This window comes from Muntiacus reevesi, chromosome 2 (assembly GCF_963930625.1).
Source record: "Muntiacus reevesi chromosome 2, mMunRee1.1, whole genome shotgun sequence".
In the NCBI taxonomy this organism is placed as follows: Eukaryota; Metazoa; Chordata; class Mammalia; order Artiodactyla; family Cervidae; genus Muntiacus; species Muntiacus reevesi.
In genome coordinates, this window is record NC_089250.1 from 85,384,882 (window position 1) to 85,405,523 (window position 20,642).

A 20,642-nucleotide genomic window follows, 5' to 3' on the forward strand; every position below is an offset into this window, starting at 1 on the left:
TAGTAGATCTGGGATTTCCTTTTGAGGTAAGGAAAATGTGTTGTTACTACTAGAGGGAGGTGGTGGTCCCTCAGCATGTGACTGCAGTAAATACCCCTGAGTTGTTCGTTGTAAAATGGTAGATGATGTATTATGTCAATTTTGCCTTAGTTTTTCAAAACTGAAAAAAAAAACATGGCCTAGAAAGGAAAAGAAAATGCGGACATACTCTTCTTGACTGTTAAGTCCACTAACTAATAATGATGTTTAAAATTTTTAAGTAAGAAAACATCTGCGATTAACATATACACACTTCTGTGTATAAGATAATCAGCACGGCCTACTGTAGAGCACCAGGAAGTCCGCTCAATACACAGTAATAACCTCTGTGGGAAAAGAACCTGAAAAAGAATGCGTATGTGTGTATGTAAATGTATAATCACTCAGCTGTATACCTGAAACCAGCACGACATTGTAAGTCAACTATACTCCAATATGCAGCAAAAATTAAATTTAAAAAAATGTTAAAATAAGCTCTAAGGATATGTTGCACAGCTTAGGGAGTATAGGGCTTCTGAGGGGGCTCAGTGGTAAAGAATCTGCCTGCCAAGAAGGAGACTCAAGTTCCATCCCTGGGTGGGGAAGATCCCCTGGAGGAGGAAATGGCAACCCACTCCAGTATTCTTGCCTGGGAAACCCCGTGGACAGAGGACCCTGGCGGGCCATGGTTCATGGTGTCTCAAAGAGTCAGACACGCCTGAGCTACTGAAAAACAACAGCAACAAGAGAGAATAAAATCAATATTTTATAATAAGTTTAAAAGGAGTATAATCTATAAAAATTTTGAATTATTGTCATGTACCTGAAACTAATAGAATATTGTAAGTCAACAAACATCCTTCAATAAAGGTGAACAAAAAATTTTTTTAAATTAATAAAACAAAATGGGGCGATGACCAGGCATCTCCCCAGGTTCCGAGCTGGGTTTGGGGACTTGAACTGACGACCCTCCTTTTGGCCTTCTCTCGGACAGAAGTGGAGAAAACCCGATGCCAGCATGAGCGGGAACACATCCTTGGGGCGGTGGACTCCCAGCGGCCCCGGCCGCCCGGGCTCTTCGTCCCCGAGTGTGACGAGCACGGCCACTACGCGCCCGTCCAGTGCCACGGCAGCACCGGCTACTGCTGGTGTGTGGACCGCGACGGCCGGGAGGTGCCGGGGACCAGGACGAGGCCCGGGATGAGGCCGCCGTGTAAGCCGGGGAGCCGCGCTGGGGGCGGGACGGCCGGGGACCCTTGCCTGGGGCACAGTTGGCGCGCCCTGCCTGCCCTGAATCCTGACCTGCTCCGCTGACCCGAAGCCTGTCCCCTGCCTTCCTCTCTCCCCTCTGCCCCGCTTTCCATCTCCCTATCACTCACACCCCTTCACCATCTCTCTCCCCACTTCCCACACCCTCCTCTCCCTTTTCTTTTCCTTTTCGGTGCAAACCTGTCTTGTGCAAATGATGGGCCGGGCCTGCCAGATAAGACTGCGATTGAGAGCAGAGAGTGTCTGTGTGCTTGGGGCTCCTGCGGGCAGACCCTGCCCTGGGCAGCCTGGCCTTGCAGTGGCTCTATGCTGGGGCGTGGCAGGGATGGGAGGGACCAACCAGAGCCCCTCCTCAGCACCCTGGTACTCAGGCATGGAGCTCTTCTCCTGTCACACCGGCCCCCTGCAAGGTTGTACCTGGACCTTTAGGTCCTTGATCCATTTGTAATGATGCCAGGAACCAACAGCCCACAACGGTTTCTGCCTGCTGGCTCTGCGACAGTCCGTGCTGGTAGGGAGGCCCCAAGCTGGGACTGGGCCAGGTTGTGTGACACTGGACAGACACTTGCCTGAGGCTTGGCATCCTTGGCTTCAACATCACACTTGAGCAAAATAATCTCTAGGATGCTTTTCAGCTCTAAAATTCAGTCCCAGATGTAGAAAATGCTAATTATCACAAGTTACCAAAATCGAATCTAATCATTCCTGACATCCCCATTCGTCAGATAGCCAATAATCATAAATTGATCCCCTACCAGATAGTTTCCCAGAGCTGCTAAGAAGGAATCACTCACAAACTTCATTATTCCCCCCCGCCAGCATTAACCTGGTGTGTCAGATGCTGTAGTCTTGCAGGGATCCTCAGAGGGAAAGACCCCAGTGTGGGCCCTAGACCCTCAGGGGACAGGAAAACAGAGGCAGGGTAGGGAAAGGAACCCCGAGAGAGAGGCAGACCAAGGACCACGGTTTCCCTGCCTTGGGGGGGTAGTGGGTTGGCCAGAAAAGGCTTTGCAGGCAATACCGCCTGACCCAAGGTCTTGACAGGACCAGAGTCACCCGCACTGGGGAAGTGGGGTTGAGGAAATCTGTGCTCCAGGTGGCAGGAACACGTTGAGGGGCAGGAAGGAAGCCATCAAGAGTTTGTGTCCCATGCCGGGGGAGCAGAGTGGAAATGAAGACATCAGAGGCTCTGCTCAGGCATCTGGCTTGATTCTGAGGGCAGGGGGGAGCCCAGGAAGGGTTTTGAGCAGGTGCTGGTGTGACCAGGTTTCAGTTTTAGAAAAGCTGAGAGGATGAATGAGAGGATGAATGAGACCATGGCCATGGGGAGGCGGGGGCTGCTGCAATTTTTACAGTTAATCCAGCTGAGAAATGGCGAGGGTTGACCTGAAGTACAGGCAGTGTGTTTGGAGGGAGAGATTCGAGAGATATTAAAAAGTTCCACCAGATTGGTTTATGTCACTGAGTGGGTCTAACAGGCACGATGGGCCAGAGAAAAGAACTGAAAATGAGCTTGGCCGTGACCTGGTTCTGCCCTCTCACTGCAGAGATCTGTAATGTGTCCACGTGGTGAGTGGCAGGACCGGGTCGGGGACCCAGGTTTCCCAGCACCCACGGCGTGTTCCTTACCCTCAGCACAGGGTTCCTGTCCCCTCCTGGGACCTTCTCCTGGCAGGTGAACCAGAGCTCTGCTGGACACGCAGGTCAGCGGGGAGGAGGCAAGGCTGCGTCTCAGGGAGGATGAGCCTCACCCCTCGTTTTGTCCTGGACAGTCCAGAAGGACTGTGTTCCTGCTGGTGGGGCCTGAGACCCTCCTGCTCCCGTGGGAAGGGGTGAGTGGGGCAAGTCCACTCTGATGGACTTGCCTAGACTTTCAAGTCCACTGGGCATGGAAATGCTCAGCAGCTTCCCATGGGGGTGCAAGTTCCCTGTGACCAGGATTTGGGGTTTCTGCTGTTGCCTTGTTTTGGATTGCTGCTGCAGCCTGAATGCCCAGCATCCAGGGCGGGGCAGCCTTAGCCAGGTTAGTTCCATTAAGGGGGAGGCTGAGCCATTTTTTCCACTCGACATTTAATGTTATCCTCAAGCCCTGTGTCATCTTCATCACAAATGCCCTTTGATTGGCTGCAGTCTTTCTGCTCCTTGTGCTCTCAGATATTAATAGGCATATGTGACTCTGCAGTTTGTGGTGCCGAGAAGGTGACGTGACCGGGTGTGTGGGTGCACGTGTGTGAGTCCATGCATTGCCCACACACATGTGTTTGTGCATTCCTGCTGCATACGGGCCTCGCTCAATGCCATCTCCTGCCACCCAGGTCTGAGTACAGTGGCTCCTCCAGTTCACCATGGACCCCCGGTTCCTACTGCTGTGATCCCCCTGCCTCCTGGGACCCACCTACTCTTCGCCCAGACAGGGAAGATAGAGCACCTTCCCCTGGAGGGAAGCACCATGACCAAGTTGGAAGCCAAGGCACTGCTTCACGCCCCGGTAAGTGTTGGCTGATGGCACTTTAGTGACGATTTCTGCTTCCATGGCCTGGAGCCACAAGCCGGGTGTGGTCAAACCAGGGACTGGGACTAGATCCCTGGGCCCAGGACCTCTTCATTCTGTCACCCTGGGTGTCCACCTCTAAATAGGATCACTTTATTCCCAAGTCCCCCTCCTCTCCCCCCAGGAGATTCAAGGGTGGGAACAGAAACGGAGTGCCTGCTAGAGACCACTTTGGAATCTGAGCCCTAGTGGGGGGCGTCACCTGCGCTTGCTATATCTTATCTGCGCGCATCTGCCGGGTTTGATCTCACCATCCCTGCTAAATCCACAAAGTGACTCATCTTTTGGCAGCCACTCAAACGAGATCCTCATGTCTGCCTGGAGGCAGTAACCAGAGCTTTTCAAAGCTTCAAAGATGCAATTTGTGAGCTGGGGAATTTTTGTCCATTAGGTAGAGGTCGGACACTTCTGAGAACCTATTGTTTTATCTGGGATCCTGACCTTCTGCCAGAAAACCAAACTTAAGACCTGGGGGAGGCTTCTGACTGTGGACTTAAGGGGTGCCAGGACAGCGATGGGCCATCAGGGTCCTCTAAGGAGGGGAGAAGTAGCAGAAAGTGGTCCATCAGGCCTTGGAGATAAAAGTCCAGCAGAAATCCTCATCGCCTCTCAGTGCTGGCTACAGAGCTCCTTCTTGAAAATTCTGAATAGAAATATTGCTTTCTTCTCGTCTTTCTTCCCCACTTCCTTGTCTTTGCTGCCTGCATCAATCTCCACATCACAGATGCCACACACTGCCACACCCCCTCTTCTTTTTGGCCAAGGTCAAAGAAAGTCTGCAAAGTAAAAATGCTTCTTTTTTTACATTTTATTTTACTGAAGTATAGTTGATTTACAATGTTGTGTTAATTTCTGCTGTACACCATAGTGTCTCAGTTACACACACACACACACACACACACACACATATATATACATTCTTTTTCACATTCTTTTCCTTTATGGTTTATCACAAGATATTGAATGTCGTTCCCTATGCTATACAGTAGGACCTTGTTGTTTATCCATTCTCTACACAGTAGTTTGCGTCTACTAATCCCGAACTCCCACTCCTACCCCTCCACACCCCACTGCCTTGGCGACCACAAGTCTGTTCTCTGTCTGGGTCTGTTTCATAGATAAGCTCATTTGTGTCATATTTTAGATTCCACATGTAAGTGATGTGATATGGTATTTGTCTTTCTCTTTCTGGCTTACTAACTTACTAGAGATGGTAATCTTTAGGTCCATCCATGGTAAAAAATGCTTTTCAAAAGCCTCTTGCAAAGCAGCCTTGATTGTTCTTCCCCAGCACAAAGCCCTCTGATCGATTTCCCCTTCACCCTGAGGAAGAAAAAAAATCAGTTCTTTTCATGGCCTTTGGCTACCTGTCCCAACCGCATTTCCTACAGCTACACCTCACTCACTGGCTGCAGCCCTCTGGCCTTCTGGCTGATCCCCAACTCACCACACCCACCTGCACCTCAGGGCATTTGCATTTGCTGTCCCCTGCCTGGAGTTTTCTCACTCGAGGCACTTGCACGGTTCACATGTACATAGACACGGCCACATGTGCATTACACAAATTTCTGCTGCGTATCACTTCTGGGAGAGGCCTGTCCTGGCTGCCCTGTTCGGACTACAGCCTCCAGTCTTCCGTCTCTGTCTTTCAGCAAGCACTCAGCACTACTCAATACATCGTATGTCAGGATACATGTTCTTTATCTCATGTATCTCTTCCCACCAAGAATAGACCTGGATGGACCTAATGTCTGTCATATAGAGTGAAATAAGTCAGAGAAAAACAAGTATCATATACTAAAACGTGTGTGTGGAATCTAAAATGGTACAGATGGGGTGTTTGCAGCACAGGAATAGAGATGCACACATAGGGAACGGATGAGTGGACGGGGGTGGGGGTGGGGGTGGCAGGTAGGATGACCTGAGAGATTGGGATTGACACGTGCACTCCCATGTGTAAAACAGGTAGCTAATGGGAACGTGCTGCCTTGCACAGGGAGCTCAGCTCAGTGCTGTGATGCCCTAGAGGGGGTGGGTCGGGGGGAGGTCCAAGAGAGAGGAAACAGGTGTACACATATGGCTGATTCACTTTGTTGTAAGTGGAAACTAACACGGCACTGTAAAGCAACTATACCCCAATTAAAAAAAAAAGAATGTAAGCACACCAAGACCACAAATTGTCCGTCTATTTCATGGAGATGTTTGTTTCACAATGGTGTTTCCAGACCCCAAACAGTGTTTGGCACTTTAAAAGTATTTACTGAAGGAATGCATAAGTGATCTTTATGATTTCCCGTTGCTTCACTGAAGCATAAATTCCTCAAGGGGCAATCATTGTTCTTCTTTTGTATCCACTAGCACATACTCCCAGGTAGTAGGAGTGGGTTAAATTCCATGGGAAAGCCATTCTCCCCCAACACCAAGGGGAGAGGCTTAAGTGTCAAATGAGGCTATGAAAAGCAGGAAACTGAGATGTGATCAGTGGAGGGGAAGGTGCTGAAACAACAATATTCACTGTGTCTTTCCTATCTATTATCTATCAATCAATCATTTATCTATCCACTTATGGATACCTCTATCTAGCTATCTGTTTTTACCATCTAGGTATTTTAGTTTAACTGTACCTAATGCCACCACTCAATGGCATTAAATTCCACCATCATCACCATCCATTGTCCCAAACTGAAATTCTGGATCCATTCTGCAACCTCATTCTAGTTTCTATCTCTATGAATTAGCCTGTTCTAGGGAAACACCTCTTAGTGGAATCATGCAGTGCTTGCGCTCTTGTAACTGGCTTACTTCACTTAACATGATATCTTCAGATTTCATCCATATTGTGACATGTGTCAGAATTTCCTTCCTTTTTATGACTGAATAATATTCCATCATATGGATATTTTGTATTTTGTTTATCTGTTCATCAGTGGAGATCTTGGGCTGCTTCTACTTTCTGACTTTGTGAGTAATGTCGCTATAAACATGGGCTTACAAGCATCTGTTCAAGTCCTTACTTTCACTTCTTTTGGAAATAAACCAGACATGGAATTACATGGTAATTCTATTTTTAATTTTTTGAGGAACTGCCATACTGTTTTCCTTAGCAACTGCACCATTTTGCATTCCACCACCAGAGCACAAAAATTCCAAATTTCCCTGCTACTTTGCTAACATTTATTATTTTCTGTTTTTTTAATTGTAGCCATACTAATATTTGTGCAGTGGTATTTTGTGATTTTGATTTGCATTTCTCTAGTTGGTAAAGAATTGACCTGCAGTACAGGAGACCCCAGTTCAATTCCTAGGTTGGGAAGATCCCTTGGAGAAGGGATAGGCTACCCACTCCAGTATTATTGGGCTTCCCTTGTGGCTCAGCTGATAAAGAATTTGCCTGCAATGTGGGAGACCTGGGTTCGATCCCTGGGTTGGGAAGATCCCCTGGAGAAGGGAAAGGCTATCCACTCCAGTATTCTGGCTTGGAGAATTCCATTAACTATATAGTTCATGGGGTCCCAAAGAGTCGGACACGGCTGAGCTACTTTCACTTCACATTCACAATGATTAGGGATGTTCAGTTCAGTTCAGTTCACTTGCTCAGTCATGTCCAACTCTTTGCAACCCCATGGACTGTAGCACGCCAGGCTTCACTGTCCATCACCAGCTCCCAGAGCTTACTTAAACTCATGTCCATTGAGTCGGTGATGCCATTCAACCCTCTTACCCTCTGTCATCCGCTTCTCCTCCCACCTTCAATCTTTCCCAGCATCAGGGTCTTTTCCAGTGGGTCAGTTCTTTGCATCAGGTGGCGAAAGTTTTGGAGTTTCAGCTTCAGCATCAGTCCTTCCAGTGAGTATTCAGGACTGATTTCCTTTAGGATGGACTGGTTGGATCTTCTTGAAGTCCAAGGGACTCTCAAGAGTCTTCCAACACCACAGTTCAAAAGCGTCAATTCTTCGGCACTCAGCTTTCATTGTAGTCTAACTCTCACATCCATACATGACTACTGAAAAAACCATAGCTTTGACTAGATGGACCTTTGTTAGCATCTTTTCATATGCTTAAGGGTCACTTATATATCTTCTTTGGAAAAATATCTGTTCATACCCTTTGCCCATTTTGTGGTTGGGTTATTTTGTTGTTGTTACTGAACTGTAGGAGTTCTTTATATATTTTATCAACCCCTCATCAGATACATGATTTGCAAATATTTCCTCACCTTCCATGAGTTGGTTAACTTTTCACTTTGTTGACTGTATCTTTTACTGATCAAAAGTTTTCCATTTTGATAAGATCCAATTTATCTGTCTTTTGCTTTTGATGTCATAGCCAAGAAATTATTGTCAAATCCAACATTATGAGGCTTTCAACCATGTTTTCTTCTAAGAGATTTATAGTTTTAATTGTTATATTTGGGTTTCTGATTCATTTTGAGCTTATTTTTGTATATGGTGTAAGGTAAGGGTCTCTGTGTCCTTTATGACCTGACCTCTGAAGGGGAAGTGTTTGCTGATAACTCTAGTTCTCCCCTAAAACATCTTCCTGGCCTTCCACTTCTATGGTGTCCAGGGTCTTTACTTTAAGTTTCCACATACATTTTGGAGTGAGCTTGTAAGTTTCTACTTTAAAAAAAGGAAGGAATTAAAAGCCTTCTTGGATTTTGATATAGATAGCATTGGATCTTTAATTCTTAATTAGGGAGAATTGACATCTTAGCAGTATTAAATTTCTTGATCCATTAAACTAACATCTCTTTGTTTATTTGCATCTTCTTTAATTTTGCTATGCAATGTTTTATAGTATTCAGTCTAAAATATTTTGGTTTTGTTGCTATAGAAAACATTATTATCTTAAAATTCTACTTTTTGCTGATATGTGGAAATACAGTTTTCTGTTGATCTTGTATCCTACAACCTTGCTAGATTCAATTATTAATAAATATTAGTATAGATTCCCTAGGAGTTTCTATGTCAATAATCATATTGTCTTAAAATAGAGTGATTTTACTTCTTCCTTTCCAATATTTATGTGTTTTATTTCTTTTTTATGAATTTCAGTTAAGGTTTCTTAGATAATATACAAAAAGCATTATCCATAAAAGAATAATAAATTGGACTTTACAAAAATTTAAAACTTTTGCTCCCAAAAAACATCATTTAAGAAAATGAAAAAGTGCTATTTGCTGAGAGAAACTGAAGCAGGTTCCCATGCCCTTCTCCAGGGGAATTCCTGACCCAGGGATCAAACCCATGTCTCTTACGTCTCCCATATTGGCAGATGGGTTCTTTACCACTAACGCCTCCTGGGAAGCCCCATAAATATACAGACTTACACATATATGACAACAGATTTTTATCTGAAGTTTATAAAGGACTCCTGCCACTCAATAATTTAATTTTAAAAATGAACAAAAGCCTTGAAGACACTTCATTTTGAAAGGTGTCCAAATGCCTGTAAGCACAGGAAAGATTCCTCCTATCCTGAGGTACTAGTAGACGGACCACTCTCACCACTGGTCTACACTCCCAGGACAAAGTCATCATTGGACTGGCCTTCGACTGTGTGGACAAGATGGTTTACTGGACCGACATCAGTCAGCCTTCCATCGGGAGAGCCAGTCTGCATGGCGGAGAGCCAGCCACCATCATTCGACAAGGTGAGCAAGCTTCATTGTTGGTTTTGCTTTTAGTAGCCCGCGTGGCTCTTGGGGGAGAGAGCAGAATTGTGTGGTGTATAGTTGCTTGCAGGATATGGTGATTGGAGATGGACTGGGTTCTCAGGCTCAAACATCACCCTTTCTAGCCTTCTCTGAACAGTCCTCCAAGGACTCATCACTAAATCATGAACATCTTAGCTGGGATGTGGTGCTAGAATAAAATTAAAGCAGAGTAAGTGGCCTTGCCTGTCTCCGAAAGCTTATGTAGCCCATTTTAAGGAATAATAAAGGCTAAACTCAACCATCCAGCTTGGATATATGCGTCTCCCTCTGGCTACTGAGCCTAGAGTTGATTCTCAGACTGTCTGCCCCATGGGGTGGTCCATTAGGCAAAAAACAGAAAAATCATAAAGATGGGAGAGTCACAAGCATATTGGCAAATACTGTCCCTGAGAGGTGAGTCTATTCCCAAGACAGTTTCAAGCTGAAGGGTTATTACCTCACCCTGTAACCTCTTGGTGGGGTGGGTCTCCTCTCTTCCATCTCACCCTCACTGGACCTTGCTCAGATTGCCAGAGGAGTACAGCATATCAGGCTGAACTTTTACAGACATTTCTGCTTTTGTTGCATCGTTAATGATAAACCACATGACAGTTTGGCACAGCCTACCCCTCAACATTTAACCTCAATTCCTTAACTTACGGGTGCCAATTTCTTTTTTTTTTTTTTTTCTTTTTTTTTTTTTTTTTAATATTATTTTATTAGTTGGAGGCCAATCACTTTACAACATTTCAGTGGGTTTTGTCATACATTGACATGAATCAGCCATATAGTTACACGTATTCCCCATCCCGATCCCCCCTCCCACCTCCCTCCCCACCCGACTCCTCAGGGTCCTCCCAGTGCACCAGGCCCGAGCACCTGACTCATGTATCCCACCTGGGCTGGTGGTCCGTTTCACCATAGATAATATACATGCTGTTCTTTCAAAACATCCCACCCTCACATTCTCCCCCAGAGTTCAAAAGTCTGTTCTGTACTTCTGTGTCTCTTTTTCTGTTTTGCATATAGGGTTATCACCACCATCTATCTAAATTCCGTATATATGTGTTAGTATACTGTAATGTTCTTTATCTTTCTGGCTTACTTCACTCTGTATAATGGGCTCCAGTTTCATCCATCTCATTAGAACTGATTCAAATGAATTCTTTTTAACGGCTGAGTAATATTCCATGGTGTATATGTACCACAGCTTCCTTATCCATTCATCTGCTGATGGGCATCTGGGTTGCTTCCATGTCCTGGCTATTATAAACAGTGCTGCAATGAACATTGGGGTGCACGTGTCTCTTTCAGATCTGGATTCCTCAGTGTGTATGCCTAGAAGTGGTATTGCTGGGTCATATGGCAGTTCTATTTTCAGTTTTTTAAGAAATCTCCACACTGTTTTCCATAGTGGCTGTACTAGTTTGCATTCCCACCAACAGTGTAAGAGGGTTCCCTTTTCTCCACACCCTCTCCAGCATTTATTGCTTGTAGACTTTTGGATAGCAGCCATCCTGACTGGCGTGTAATGGTACCTCATTGTGGTTTTGATTTGCATTTCTCTGATGATGAGTGATGTTGAGCATCTTTTCATGTGTTTGTTAGCCATCTGTATGTCTTCTTTGGAGAAATGTCTGTTTAGTTCTTTGGCCCATTTTTTGATTGGGTCATTTATTTTTCTGGAATTGAGCTTCAGGAGTTGCTTGTATATTTTTGAGATTAATCCTTTGTCTGTTTCCTCATTTGTTATTATTTTCTCCCAATCTGAGGGCTGTCTTTTCACCTTACTTATAGTTTCCTTTGTTGTGCAAAAGCTTTTAATTTTCATTAGGTCCCATTTGTTTATTTTTGCTTTTATTTCCAATATTCTGGGAGACGGGTGCCAATTTAAAGCCAAGGACTCTATTATTTTAATGCCTACATTCAACAAATCAAGACTATTTTAAGTGGATATGTTTTATCAAGATTCAAGTCCATTATGACAAAAAGTCCAAGGACCTGTAAAAATTCTCTACTGAAAAGGTCAAATATTGCACATTGCTAAGTCTGTGACTTAACCAGCTGCCTTGCAGATATTTTCAATCAAAAGACATTGCCATGCCAGTGATATGTGCTGTGTAAAATCATCTTGTTTTCTCTGCAAAACACTCAAAGTTACATCTTTAAGGACTTCCTGGCTTGGGGGAAAAAGCAAAGATACATCTTTAAAATATTTGAGCCTCTTTGGTATTTCTTTTTACTGATGCTTGGGGCTGAGTGTTGTTCAATTGCCAAGTTGTGTCTGACTCTTTGCAACCCCATGGACTGCAGCATGCCAGGCCTCCCTGTCCCTCACCATCTCCTGGAGTTTACTCAAATTCATGTCCATTGAGTTGGTGATGCCATCCAACCATCTCATCCTCTTGTCGTCCCTTTCTCCTCCTGCCTTCAGTCTTTCCCAGCATCAGGGTCTTTTCCAATGAGTCTGCTTTTAGCATCAAGTGGCTAAAGTTTTGGAGCTTCAGCTTCAGCATCAGTCCTTCCAATGAATATTCAGGTTGATTTCCTTTAGGATTGGCTGGTTTGATCTCCTTGCAGTCCAAAGGACTCTCAAGAGTCTTCTCCAGCACCACAGTTCAAAAGTGTCAGTTCTTTGGCACTCAGCCTTCTTTATGGTTCAACTCTCACATCTGAACATGACTACTGGAAAAACCAAAGCCTTGACTAGATGAACTTTTGTCGGCAAAGTGACGTCTCTGTGTTTTAATATGCTGTCTAGGTTTGTCATAGCTTTTCTTCCAAGGGCTAAGTGTAGGTTTTCTAATTTAACTTCTCCATAACAACTTTTGATAATGTCAGAAAGGCCCTTGTGCCTGTGGAACAGCCTCTGGGGTATATTTTTCCTTCCTTGGCTCCTTCATAAGAGATAGTATAGCAGGAATTAAGCTGAGGTTGAGTTAAACAGGTCAACTATGGACACAGCCCTCAAATCCTTTTCTGGAAGCCAATGTGCTATTTAAATAATGTCTGCTAGTTTTCATGACTTGCTTTAATCAATAGAATGAAGTTTCTAATGAATAGAAGTTTGAAGATGCCTTTTTGCATCTTAATGCTGTTGAAAATGTTGCTATTATCTGTAATTTGACTTCAAAACCCACAGGAAGTGGGGAGTAGGTCATCCTTTGCTATTTCCTGTTGTTTTTGGAACTGATAATGATCCAAGAAAGCTTTAAGACCAGTAAGAAACATTCCAGACAAAAGCCCACTGTGAAAACACAGAATTAAATCAGAATGTGATATTTGTAGAAGAAAGATCACTAGGAATACATTGTCTTTTTAATTTCAAAAAAGAGAAAGAAACTTCCACTTACATTTTCATCATGAAAATTTACATTCCTAGTGAGTGAAAATGGCAGTGGATATCTTTTCTTTTTCTTCCTAATTTCATAATGTCTGAATCCTGGGCTTCTCTGTTTTTCCTTGAGTTAAAGTCCTAACCAGATATCTTTAATAAGTATCATCATCTGTTTCCTTTTGATATAATCAGTGTGGAATATATTGCCCTGCAATTTTCCCATCTTGCCCTGACTCACAGGAAAGGATGAGGTTTTCCAGGCCTTTCCTTTGGCTCCTTAGCCCATAAAGAAGTATTTTTCTGGTTGGGGGAGGAGTTCTGGTTGCTCATGGGTTTGACGTCAAGACCAGACTACTTCTAAAGAGACAATTGGCATGGAGTTCCTTCCAGGAACTTGTAAAGATACTCTCGTTAAACAGTCTTCCCTGGTCCCACCATGTCTGAATAGCCCATGCCTCTCAGACAGGATGTACTCATTCCAAATATACCCCAGAATGATTTCTTCTGATTTTGTCTGAAGGTCGGAAGGAGTCTTTGGAAGTCAGTTTCACCATCCCTTTCCCTCCAGGGATGTGGGAAATATTTTCAGTCGGTTCACTCAGTCGTGTCCAACTCTTTGTGACCCCATGGACTGCAGCACGCCAGGCCTCCCTGTCCATCACCAACTCCCAGAGCTTACTCAAACTCATATCCATTGAGTCAGTGATGCCATCCAACCATCTCATCCTCTGTCATCCCCTTCTCCTCCCACCTTCAATCTTTCTCAGCATCAGGGTCTTTCAAATGAGTCAGTTGTTTGCATCAGGTGACCCAAGTATTAGAGCTTCAGCTTCAGCATCAGTCCTTCCAATGAATATTCTGGACTGATTTCCTTTAGGATGGACCAGTTGGATCTCCTTGCAGTCCAAAGGACTCTCAAGAGTCTTCTCCAACACCACAGTTCCAAAGCATCAATTCTTTGGCACTCAGCTTTCTTCATAGTCCAACTCTCACATCCATACATGACTACTGGAAAAATCATAGCTTTGACTAGACAGACCTTTGTTGGCAAAGTAATGTCTCTGCTTTTTAGTATGCTGTCTAGGTTGATAATAGCTTTTCTTCCAAGGAGCAGGCATCTTTTAATTTCATGGCTGCAGTCACCATCTGCAGTGATTTTTGAGCCCCCCAAAATAAAGTCTCACTGTTTCCACTGTTTCCCCATCTATTTGCCATGAAGTGATGGGACTGGATGCCATGATCTTCGTTTTCTGAATGTTGAGTTTTGCTGCTGCTAAGTTGCTTCAGTCATGTCCGACTCTGTGCAACCCTGTAGACGGCAGCCCACCAGGCTCACTGGTCCCTGGGATTCTCCAGGCAAGAACACTGGAGTAGGTTGCCATTTCCTTCTTCAATGCATGAAAGTGAAAAGTGAAAGTGAAGTCGCTCATTCGTGTCTGACTCTTAGTGACCCCATGGACTGCAGCCCACCAGGCTCTTCCATCCATGGGATTTTCCAGGCAAGAGTACTGGAGTGGGGTGCCATTGCCTTCTCCGTGTTGAGTTTTAAACCAGCTTTTTCACTCTCTTCTTTCACTTTCATTAAGAGGCTCTTTAGTTCTTCACTTTCTGCCATAAGAGTGGCGTCATCTGCATATCTTAGGTTATTGCTATTTCTCCCTGCAATCTTGATTCCAGCTTGTGCTTCATCCAGCCCGACATTTCGCATGATGTACTGTGTATATAATGTAAATAAACAGGGTGACAATATACATTCTTGACATACTCCTTTCCCAATTTGTAACCAGTTTGTTGTACTTTATAAATCTTTGCTTTGGGTTGAAATAATAAAGACCTTGTTGAGAATTAGAAACGCTTGTTTCTAACTCTTAATAAGTTTTCTCTGGTGGAAGTCCTTCAAGGGGGCTTAGATGTTTCCATCATTCCTAGTCATGATCATCTTAGGAGTTTAGTGAAAGCTGACATGGAGGGGGCTGAGTGTCGGGACTGCTTCTCTATTGATGAAAGAACACAGTGCTGCAGGGATGGTTTCATACCAGGTCCCTGGGGCAGAGTAGCTCTATCCTTGGCTCTTCCCCTTCCTGTTTCCACTTCCAGCCGTACTAAATGGCCTTCAGCTCTATAATCAGCAAGGTGACCCCAGTAAAACCCCGGTAGGGTTTTAACTTTTAATTTGATTGTATTTATAGTCAGGAAACCATTGCAATCTTGAACTCCTGGTTAGGTTTGGTGGGTGCTAAAGGCTCCCATTGCAATCAGCTTATACTGCAGCAACCCCTGGCTTGAAAATCAGTTACTTAGAGCCTAGTAAAGACTTCTGGGGTGTTATTTGCAACACTGATACCCCTTCTTTGTACTCTTAACACTTGTATGAAAGTAATAACAGCTGTGATTTCTTGCATATATTATTTCTTGGAAATGACCTTTTTTCCCCTGTTGATGAATAAGATAAGTCTGTCCATTCCTCATCTTTAGGTCTTCCTGTGCTTCCCCTTTACACAAGAGATAAGCTCTAAGCTTGTTAACACAGGCATGCTAACTTCATCTCTGCCACCCTCCACCCTCGGGGTCTCCAGCCACATAGAATAACATCGTATACTTCAAGCCATATCCATTCTCCCTTTATATCAGTGTGCTGGTCTCACTGCCTGGAAAACTTTTACCAGGATCTTTGCCTGAGAAACCCCTGTTGTTCCTGCAGTAGCCAGCCTTATGAGGTATTGCCTCCCCCGGGAAGTGTTCCTTGGTGTCCCCAGGCTAAGTCCAGTGTCCCTCCTCCATGCTCCCGTAGAACCTGGAACTCAGTCTGAATTATGATTGGCTGTGGGCTCCTTGAAGGCAGGGCCACAGCTTCAACATCCTTATGGGTTGGATTTGCAGTATGGTACACAGAATGAGTAGCAGTGTAACATTTCTCACTAAGTGTTATTTATCTTAACAAGCATTTAACACTCCCATTGGTTTTCTCAAAGTGCAAGGGTTGGATGCTAGATGAAATAGCGCTGAGTAATCAGAAAAACCTCATCTTACTCATTTAAAAAAAAAAAGTCAACAATGTTCGGTGTTTGCTTCTAGATCTTGGAAGCCCTGAAGGCATTGCTCTTGACCACCTTGGGCGCAACATCTTCTGGACCGATTCTCACCTGGATCGGATAGAAGTTGCAAAGCTAGACGGGACCCAGCGCCGCGTGCTGTTTGAGACTGATTTGGTGAATCCCAGAGGCATCGCAGCAGATTCCGTGAGAGGGTGCGTGCATGCTAAGTTGCTTCAGTTGTGTCCAACTCTGTGTGACCCTGTAGACTATAGCCCGCCAGGCTCCACTGTCCTTGGGATTCTTCAGGCAAGGATACTGGGGTGGGTTGCCCTCCTCCAGAGGGTCTTGCCGCCAGGGAAGCCCCCGTGAAAGGGTATCTTTGTGTAAATCTCTGTGTGTGTCTGTTCTATTTGCATCTGCCTTTGTGCATATTCTCAGAGTTTGACTGTAACTCCAGCATTGCTCTCCTGAAGTGAATGAGTTTAGGATGAATGAGTCCACAGTTGCTGGCTTATAGATACCTGAGGTGAAGCCAGAACATTTATTACAATCCACCGGAATCATGAACTCAGTACCATGTTCCACTTTCAGATCTTTTACCAAGAGCTTTGTAAGTTGACAGCTCAGAAATTGGATATTTCCACTTGGATTGAATGTTAATCAAATATTTGAGTTGTATCAACCGCAGAAGAATATCAAGGTAGCATCAATGTCCCCCTGGGGCTCCTTCCTGGGGCCCAACCCAGCATGAACACCTTGGAGGCCCTCCCCAGGGGTTTTGTGAGCACATTCTTTCCCTCACTGCAGGCTCTGAGTCTTACACCCTAGGCCCATGTCTCCTTGATGCTTTGACATGAGGCCATATCTCTTGTTCTATGGCCATTTGGCTGCCTCTCTGATTTCAGGTGCCTTGACCACTTCTTCTACCAGCATTGCTTCTGGGCTTCATCCTCTCGGTCTGCTGTGCCTTCCTGTGTGCTGACAGCATATGAGAATCCCCATGTGTTTATGTCAGTTATGGTGCTCTATTTTTTAAAAACGGTTTCATTGAGATATGTCAGTTATATTTCAGGGAAGTGAAGTTGTTAGTAACAGGATTCAAGTGAAAAACTAAATAGAAGGGTCTTTACAAAGGCAATGTGTCTTGGCACCTCCAGATCCTTTATAACCATTAATTTTTATTTTATTTTTGAATTTCTTGGTCACACTGCATGACCTGCAGGATCTTAATTCCCTGGTCAGGTATTGAACTCAAGCACCCTGCAGTGGAAATGCGAAGTTCTAATCCCTGGACCGCCAGGGAATTCCCTATCATAGGTTCTTTTTAAGTGCCTTTAAGTGAACTTTTTCTTATGCATCTTCATTGTTTCTCTTCCCCTCTCACTTCCTTTTCCTCCAGGAATCTTTATTGGACAGATTGGAACAGAGATAACCCCAAAATTGAAACTTCCTACATGGATGGCACAAACCGGAGGATCCTGGTGCAGGATGACCTGGGCTTGCCCAATGGGCTGACCTTCGATGCCTACTCGTCCCAGCTCTGCTGGGTGGATGCAGGTGACGGAAAGCCCCAGGCCTGGCTCCTGGGTCAGAACAGGGCTTCGTTTTTTACCAAATAATCATTGTTACCCACTGTACTATCAAGAGTAGCTGTTGTGGGGAATAAGGAATAAGATAATTGCTTTTTTTCTGCACAAACATCAGCTGCATATCTTTGCTCTGAAGCTGTTTCCCTCAGCTTGATGTAGTCCAGGGAGTATTCTCAATCTTTCAGGTCAGGGGTCAGCAAACTACAGCCTTGTGCCAAATGGTTTGGACACCTGTTTCAGTATAACCTGGGAGCTGTAAAAGGTTTTTACATTTTTAAATGTTACATTTTAAAAGCTTATACAAATGCTTGTACAATATCCTTGATTTCACCTCTTGGCCCGCACAACCTAAAATAGTTACTATCTGGCCCTTTAAGAAAAAGTTTGCTGACCCCCAGAGCCTGTCCTTATCCTGGTACCTATTAAGCAATTCATGACTTACATTTTTGTAGCTCCTGCATGTCCCCAAGCAGGGCTAAGGCAGGACTTGAAGCCAAGGAAGATAAAGTAAGGCAGCCCCAATGTGTGCTCCTGCCTGGGCAGATTTGGGGTGCCCCTGATGTGGGCCGGATGCTCAGTTGGGAAAGAATGTCAGTCATCCATCCAGTCTCTGTTGAGTTCCTCCTTTGTTCTAGACACTGTCAGGTACCACGGGAGATGCAGGAAGTAAGGCATGCACAGTTAAGTGGAAACTCAAGCCTTAACTTGGTCATAATGCAGGCATTGATGCGCGGCTGTGCATAGCTGCTAGCCCAGTGGGAGCAGCTTAGCAATTCTGAGGGCTCTGAAAATGGGGGCGGGGAGGGAGGTTGGTCTAGAGAGGCAGGAGGGATTTGAACAGGAGCTGGAAGATGGCATCCTTCTTACTAAACCCTTGGCTGCTCCAGAAGTGGGTGAAACGGGGTGCTCTTCCTCTGCTCTGGCTCCCTTCTCCCCATCAGAACCAGGTATGGGTACCGGATGGAGGTGGGACTGACCAATGAGGGGGGCAAGGGAGGACGAACAGACAACTTCCCAGGTTAGAAGAGCACATCGTGTGTTCTCTCGGGTCTGAGCCTGTAACACTGACTCTCACCCTTGCCCTCCTTGCTTTTGGTTTTGGACACAAAGGGGCCATTTCTTGTGTGAACAATGGACGACTTGTTCTCACCCCACACAGGCACCCATCGGGCCGAGTGCCTGAAGCCTGGTCAGCCCAACAGACGCACGGTTCTTGAAGGGCTGCAGTACCCTTTTGGGGTTACGAGCTTCGGGAAGAATCTGTACTACACAGACTGGAAGACGTACGTCAGCTGCTGCGGCGCGGGGGCTGGGGGACCTGCCCTGCTGCCCTCTCTGGAGGCCACACCCTTTCCAAGCAGCCTCTTGGCTTGACCTTCCGCCTCCAGAGATGCCCCCTCTGCCTCACCCTCTGGTTGTCAGAGAGGAGGGCGAGAAAGGAGAGGGCAGGGACCTTCGGGGAGCAGGGGGTGCCATGTGTCATCTGGATGCTCCAGGATGGGCAGCTTCAAGTCCAGAAACGGGGACGTCCTGCGCATGTGCCTTCTCTCCCTAGGAGAGACCATGCCTACTCCATGCCACTATTTTATTATAATTTTTAAACTGCAGTATTCCCAAAGTTCCTTCTTGACCTTTCCTACAGGAAAGTAGGCTTAAACCAAGCAAACAGCTGTGGCAGGAGCATCAGTATAGAAAGTGGATATCCCAGTTTGGAATTTAGAGCCAGAGGGCAGAGCTAGCTGACCTTTGTTCTCTCTTTAAGAAGCCAGAGAATTCAGGCTTCAGGAAGAGGGAGGGTTGGCTAGCCAATGTATCTGTTTTTTGTGTCTGTCTGTGCTCAGTCTTGTCTGACTCTTTGCCACCCCATAGACTGTAGCCCACCAGGCTTCTCTGTCCATGGGATTTCCCTGGCAAGAATACTGGAGTGGGTTGCCATTTCCTCCTCCAGGGAATCTTCCCAACCCAGAGATCAAAGCCACATCTCCTGCATGGGCAGGCAGATTCTCGACTGTCTGAGCCACCTGGGAAGCCGTTTATGCCTCCAGTTTATCCCCCAAGGGCTTCCCTGGGGGCTCAGATGGTAAAGAATCCACCTGCAATGCAGGAGACCCAGGTTCAACCCCAGGGTCGGGAAGATCCCCCGGAGAAGGGAATAGCTACCCATTCCAGTGTTCTTGCCTGGAGAATCCCATGGACAGAGGAGCCTGGCGGGCTACAGTCCATGGGGTCACAAAGAGTCAGACAGGACAGAGAGACTAATGCTTTCACTTTATCCTCCAAGCGACAGAAGAGGTTGCCCTGTAGAGAAAAGTTCAAGTCATTAGATGTGGTTTTTGTTGTTAGTATATGTTTGGGTTTGTTTGTTTGGTCATACTGCATAGCATGCGGGAATCTTAGTTCACCCACCAGGGATCAAACCACGCCCCTTGCATTGGAAGTGAAGAGTCCTATCCACTGGACCATCAGGGAAATCCTGCTGTTGGATGCGTTTTAACTTTCCATCCTTTGACACTCTGTAGGAATTCTGTGGTCGCTGTAGATCTCGCCATTTCCAAAGAGACGGATTCCTTCCACCCACACAAGCAGACCCGGCTGTATGGCATCACCTCCGCCCTGTCTCAGTGTCCTGAAGGTAACTCCCCTGTGCTCTAAGTCATCAGGGGCTGGGCTGGCCCCTGGGGCTCAGAGCCCACACTCTGGCTGCCCCCTGTGTGGCCTCTGCTAGCCCTGATCACAGGGCAGGTGAGAGTCCATTTCATTAAGGGTATTCATTAATTAGTAGGTAAACCAGATGAATCAATAGAAAATGCTAGGGAATGAAGTGGATAGTGGATAAAGGTGAGGAAAAGTATTGACTCTTGGAGTGGGTCTAAAAGTATAATGTCTTCAGGCCCCAAGGAGGAAAAGCAGTGTTAGGATCTCTCCTGCTTTAAAAGTTCATCCATTTGGCCAGACAGCAACAGCAATAATTGATAGTAATAATAATCGCAAACATGGATGTGATACTTCCTGTGTGCTTGGTACACCCCATGTATTAGAAGTCACTATGTGCTTTGTATCCACTGGTTCACTCAATCCTCAAGAAAGCCCTGAGGTAGGTGCTATTATTTTGCCCACTTTATAAATGAGGATACTGAAACCACTTGCT

At 45.5% G+C, this 20,642-nt stretch overlaps 1 protein-coding gene across 1 annotated transcript in view; it reads left to right on the forward strand.

Moving 5' to 3' along the window:
• The window catches only part of NID1 (nidogen 1), a 94,256-nt gene that overhangs the window by 71,080 nt on the left and 2,534 nt on the right, over positions 1 to 20,642 (forward strand). Inside the window, exons 13-19 of the mRNA XM_065922256.1 lie at positions 1,013 to 1,231; positions 3,603 to 3,775; positions 9,365 to 9,491; positions 15,946 to 16,117; positions 17,305 to 17,462; positions 18,654 to 18,777; positions 20,014 to 20,126. Coding sequence (XP_065778328.1) covers positions 1,013 to 1,231; positions 3,603 to 3,775; positions 9,365 to 9,491; positions 15,946 to 16,117; positions 17,305 to 17,462; positions 18,654 to 18,777; positions 20,014 to 20,126 — 1,086 coding nt within the window. The remainder of the gene's footprint in view (positions 1 to 1,012; positions 1,232 to 3,602; positions 3,776 to 9,364; positions 9,492 to 15,945; positions 16,118 to 17,304; positions 17,463 to 18,653; positions 18,778 to 20,013; positions 20,127 to 20,642) is intronic.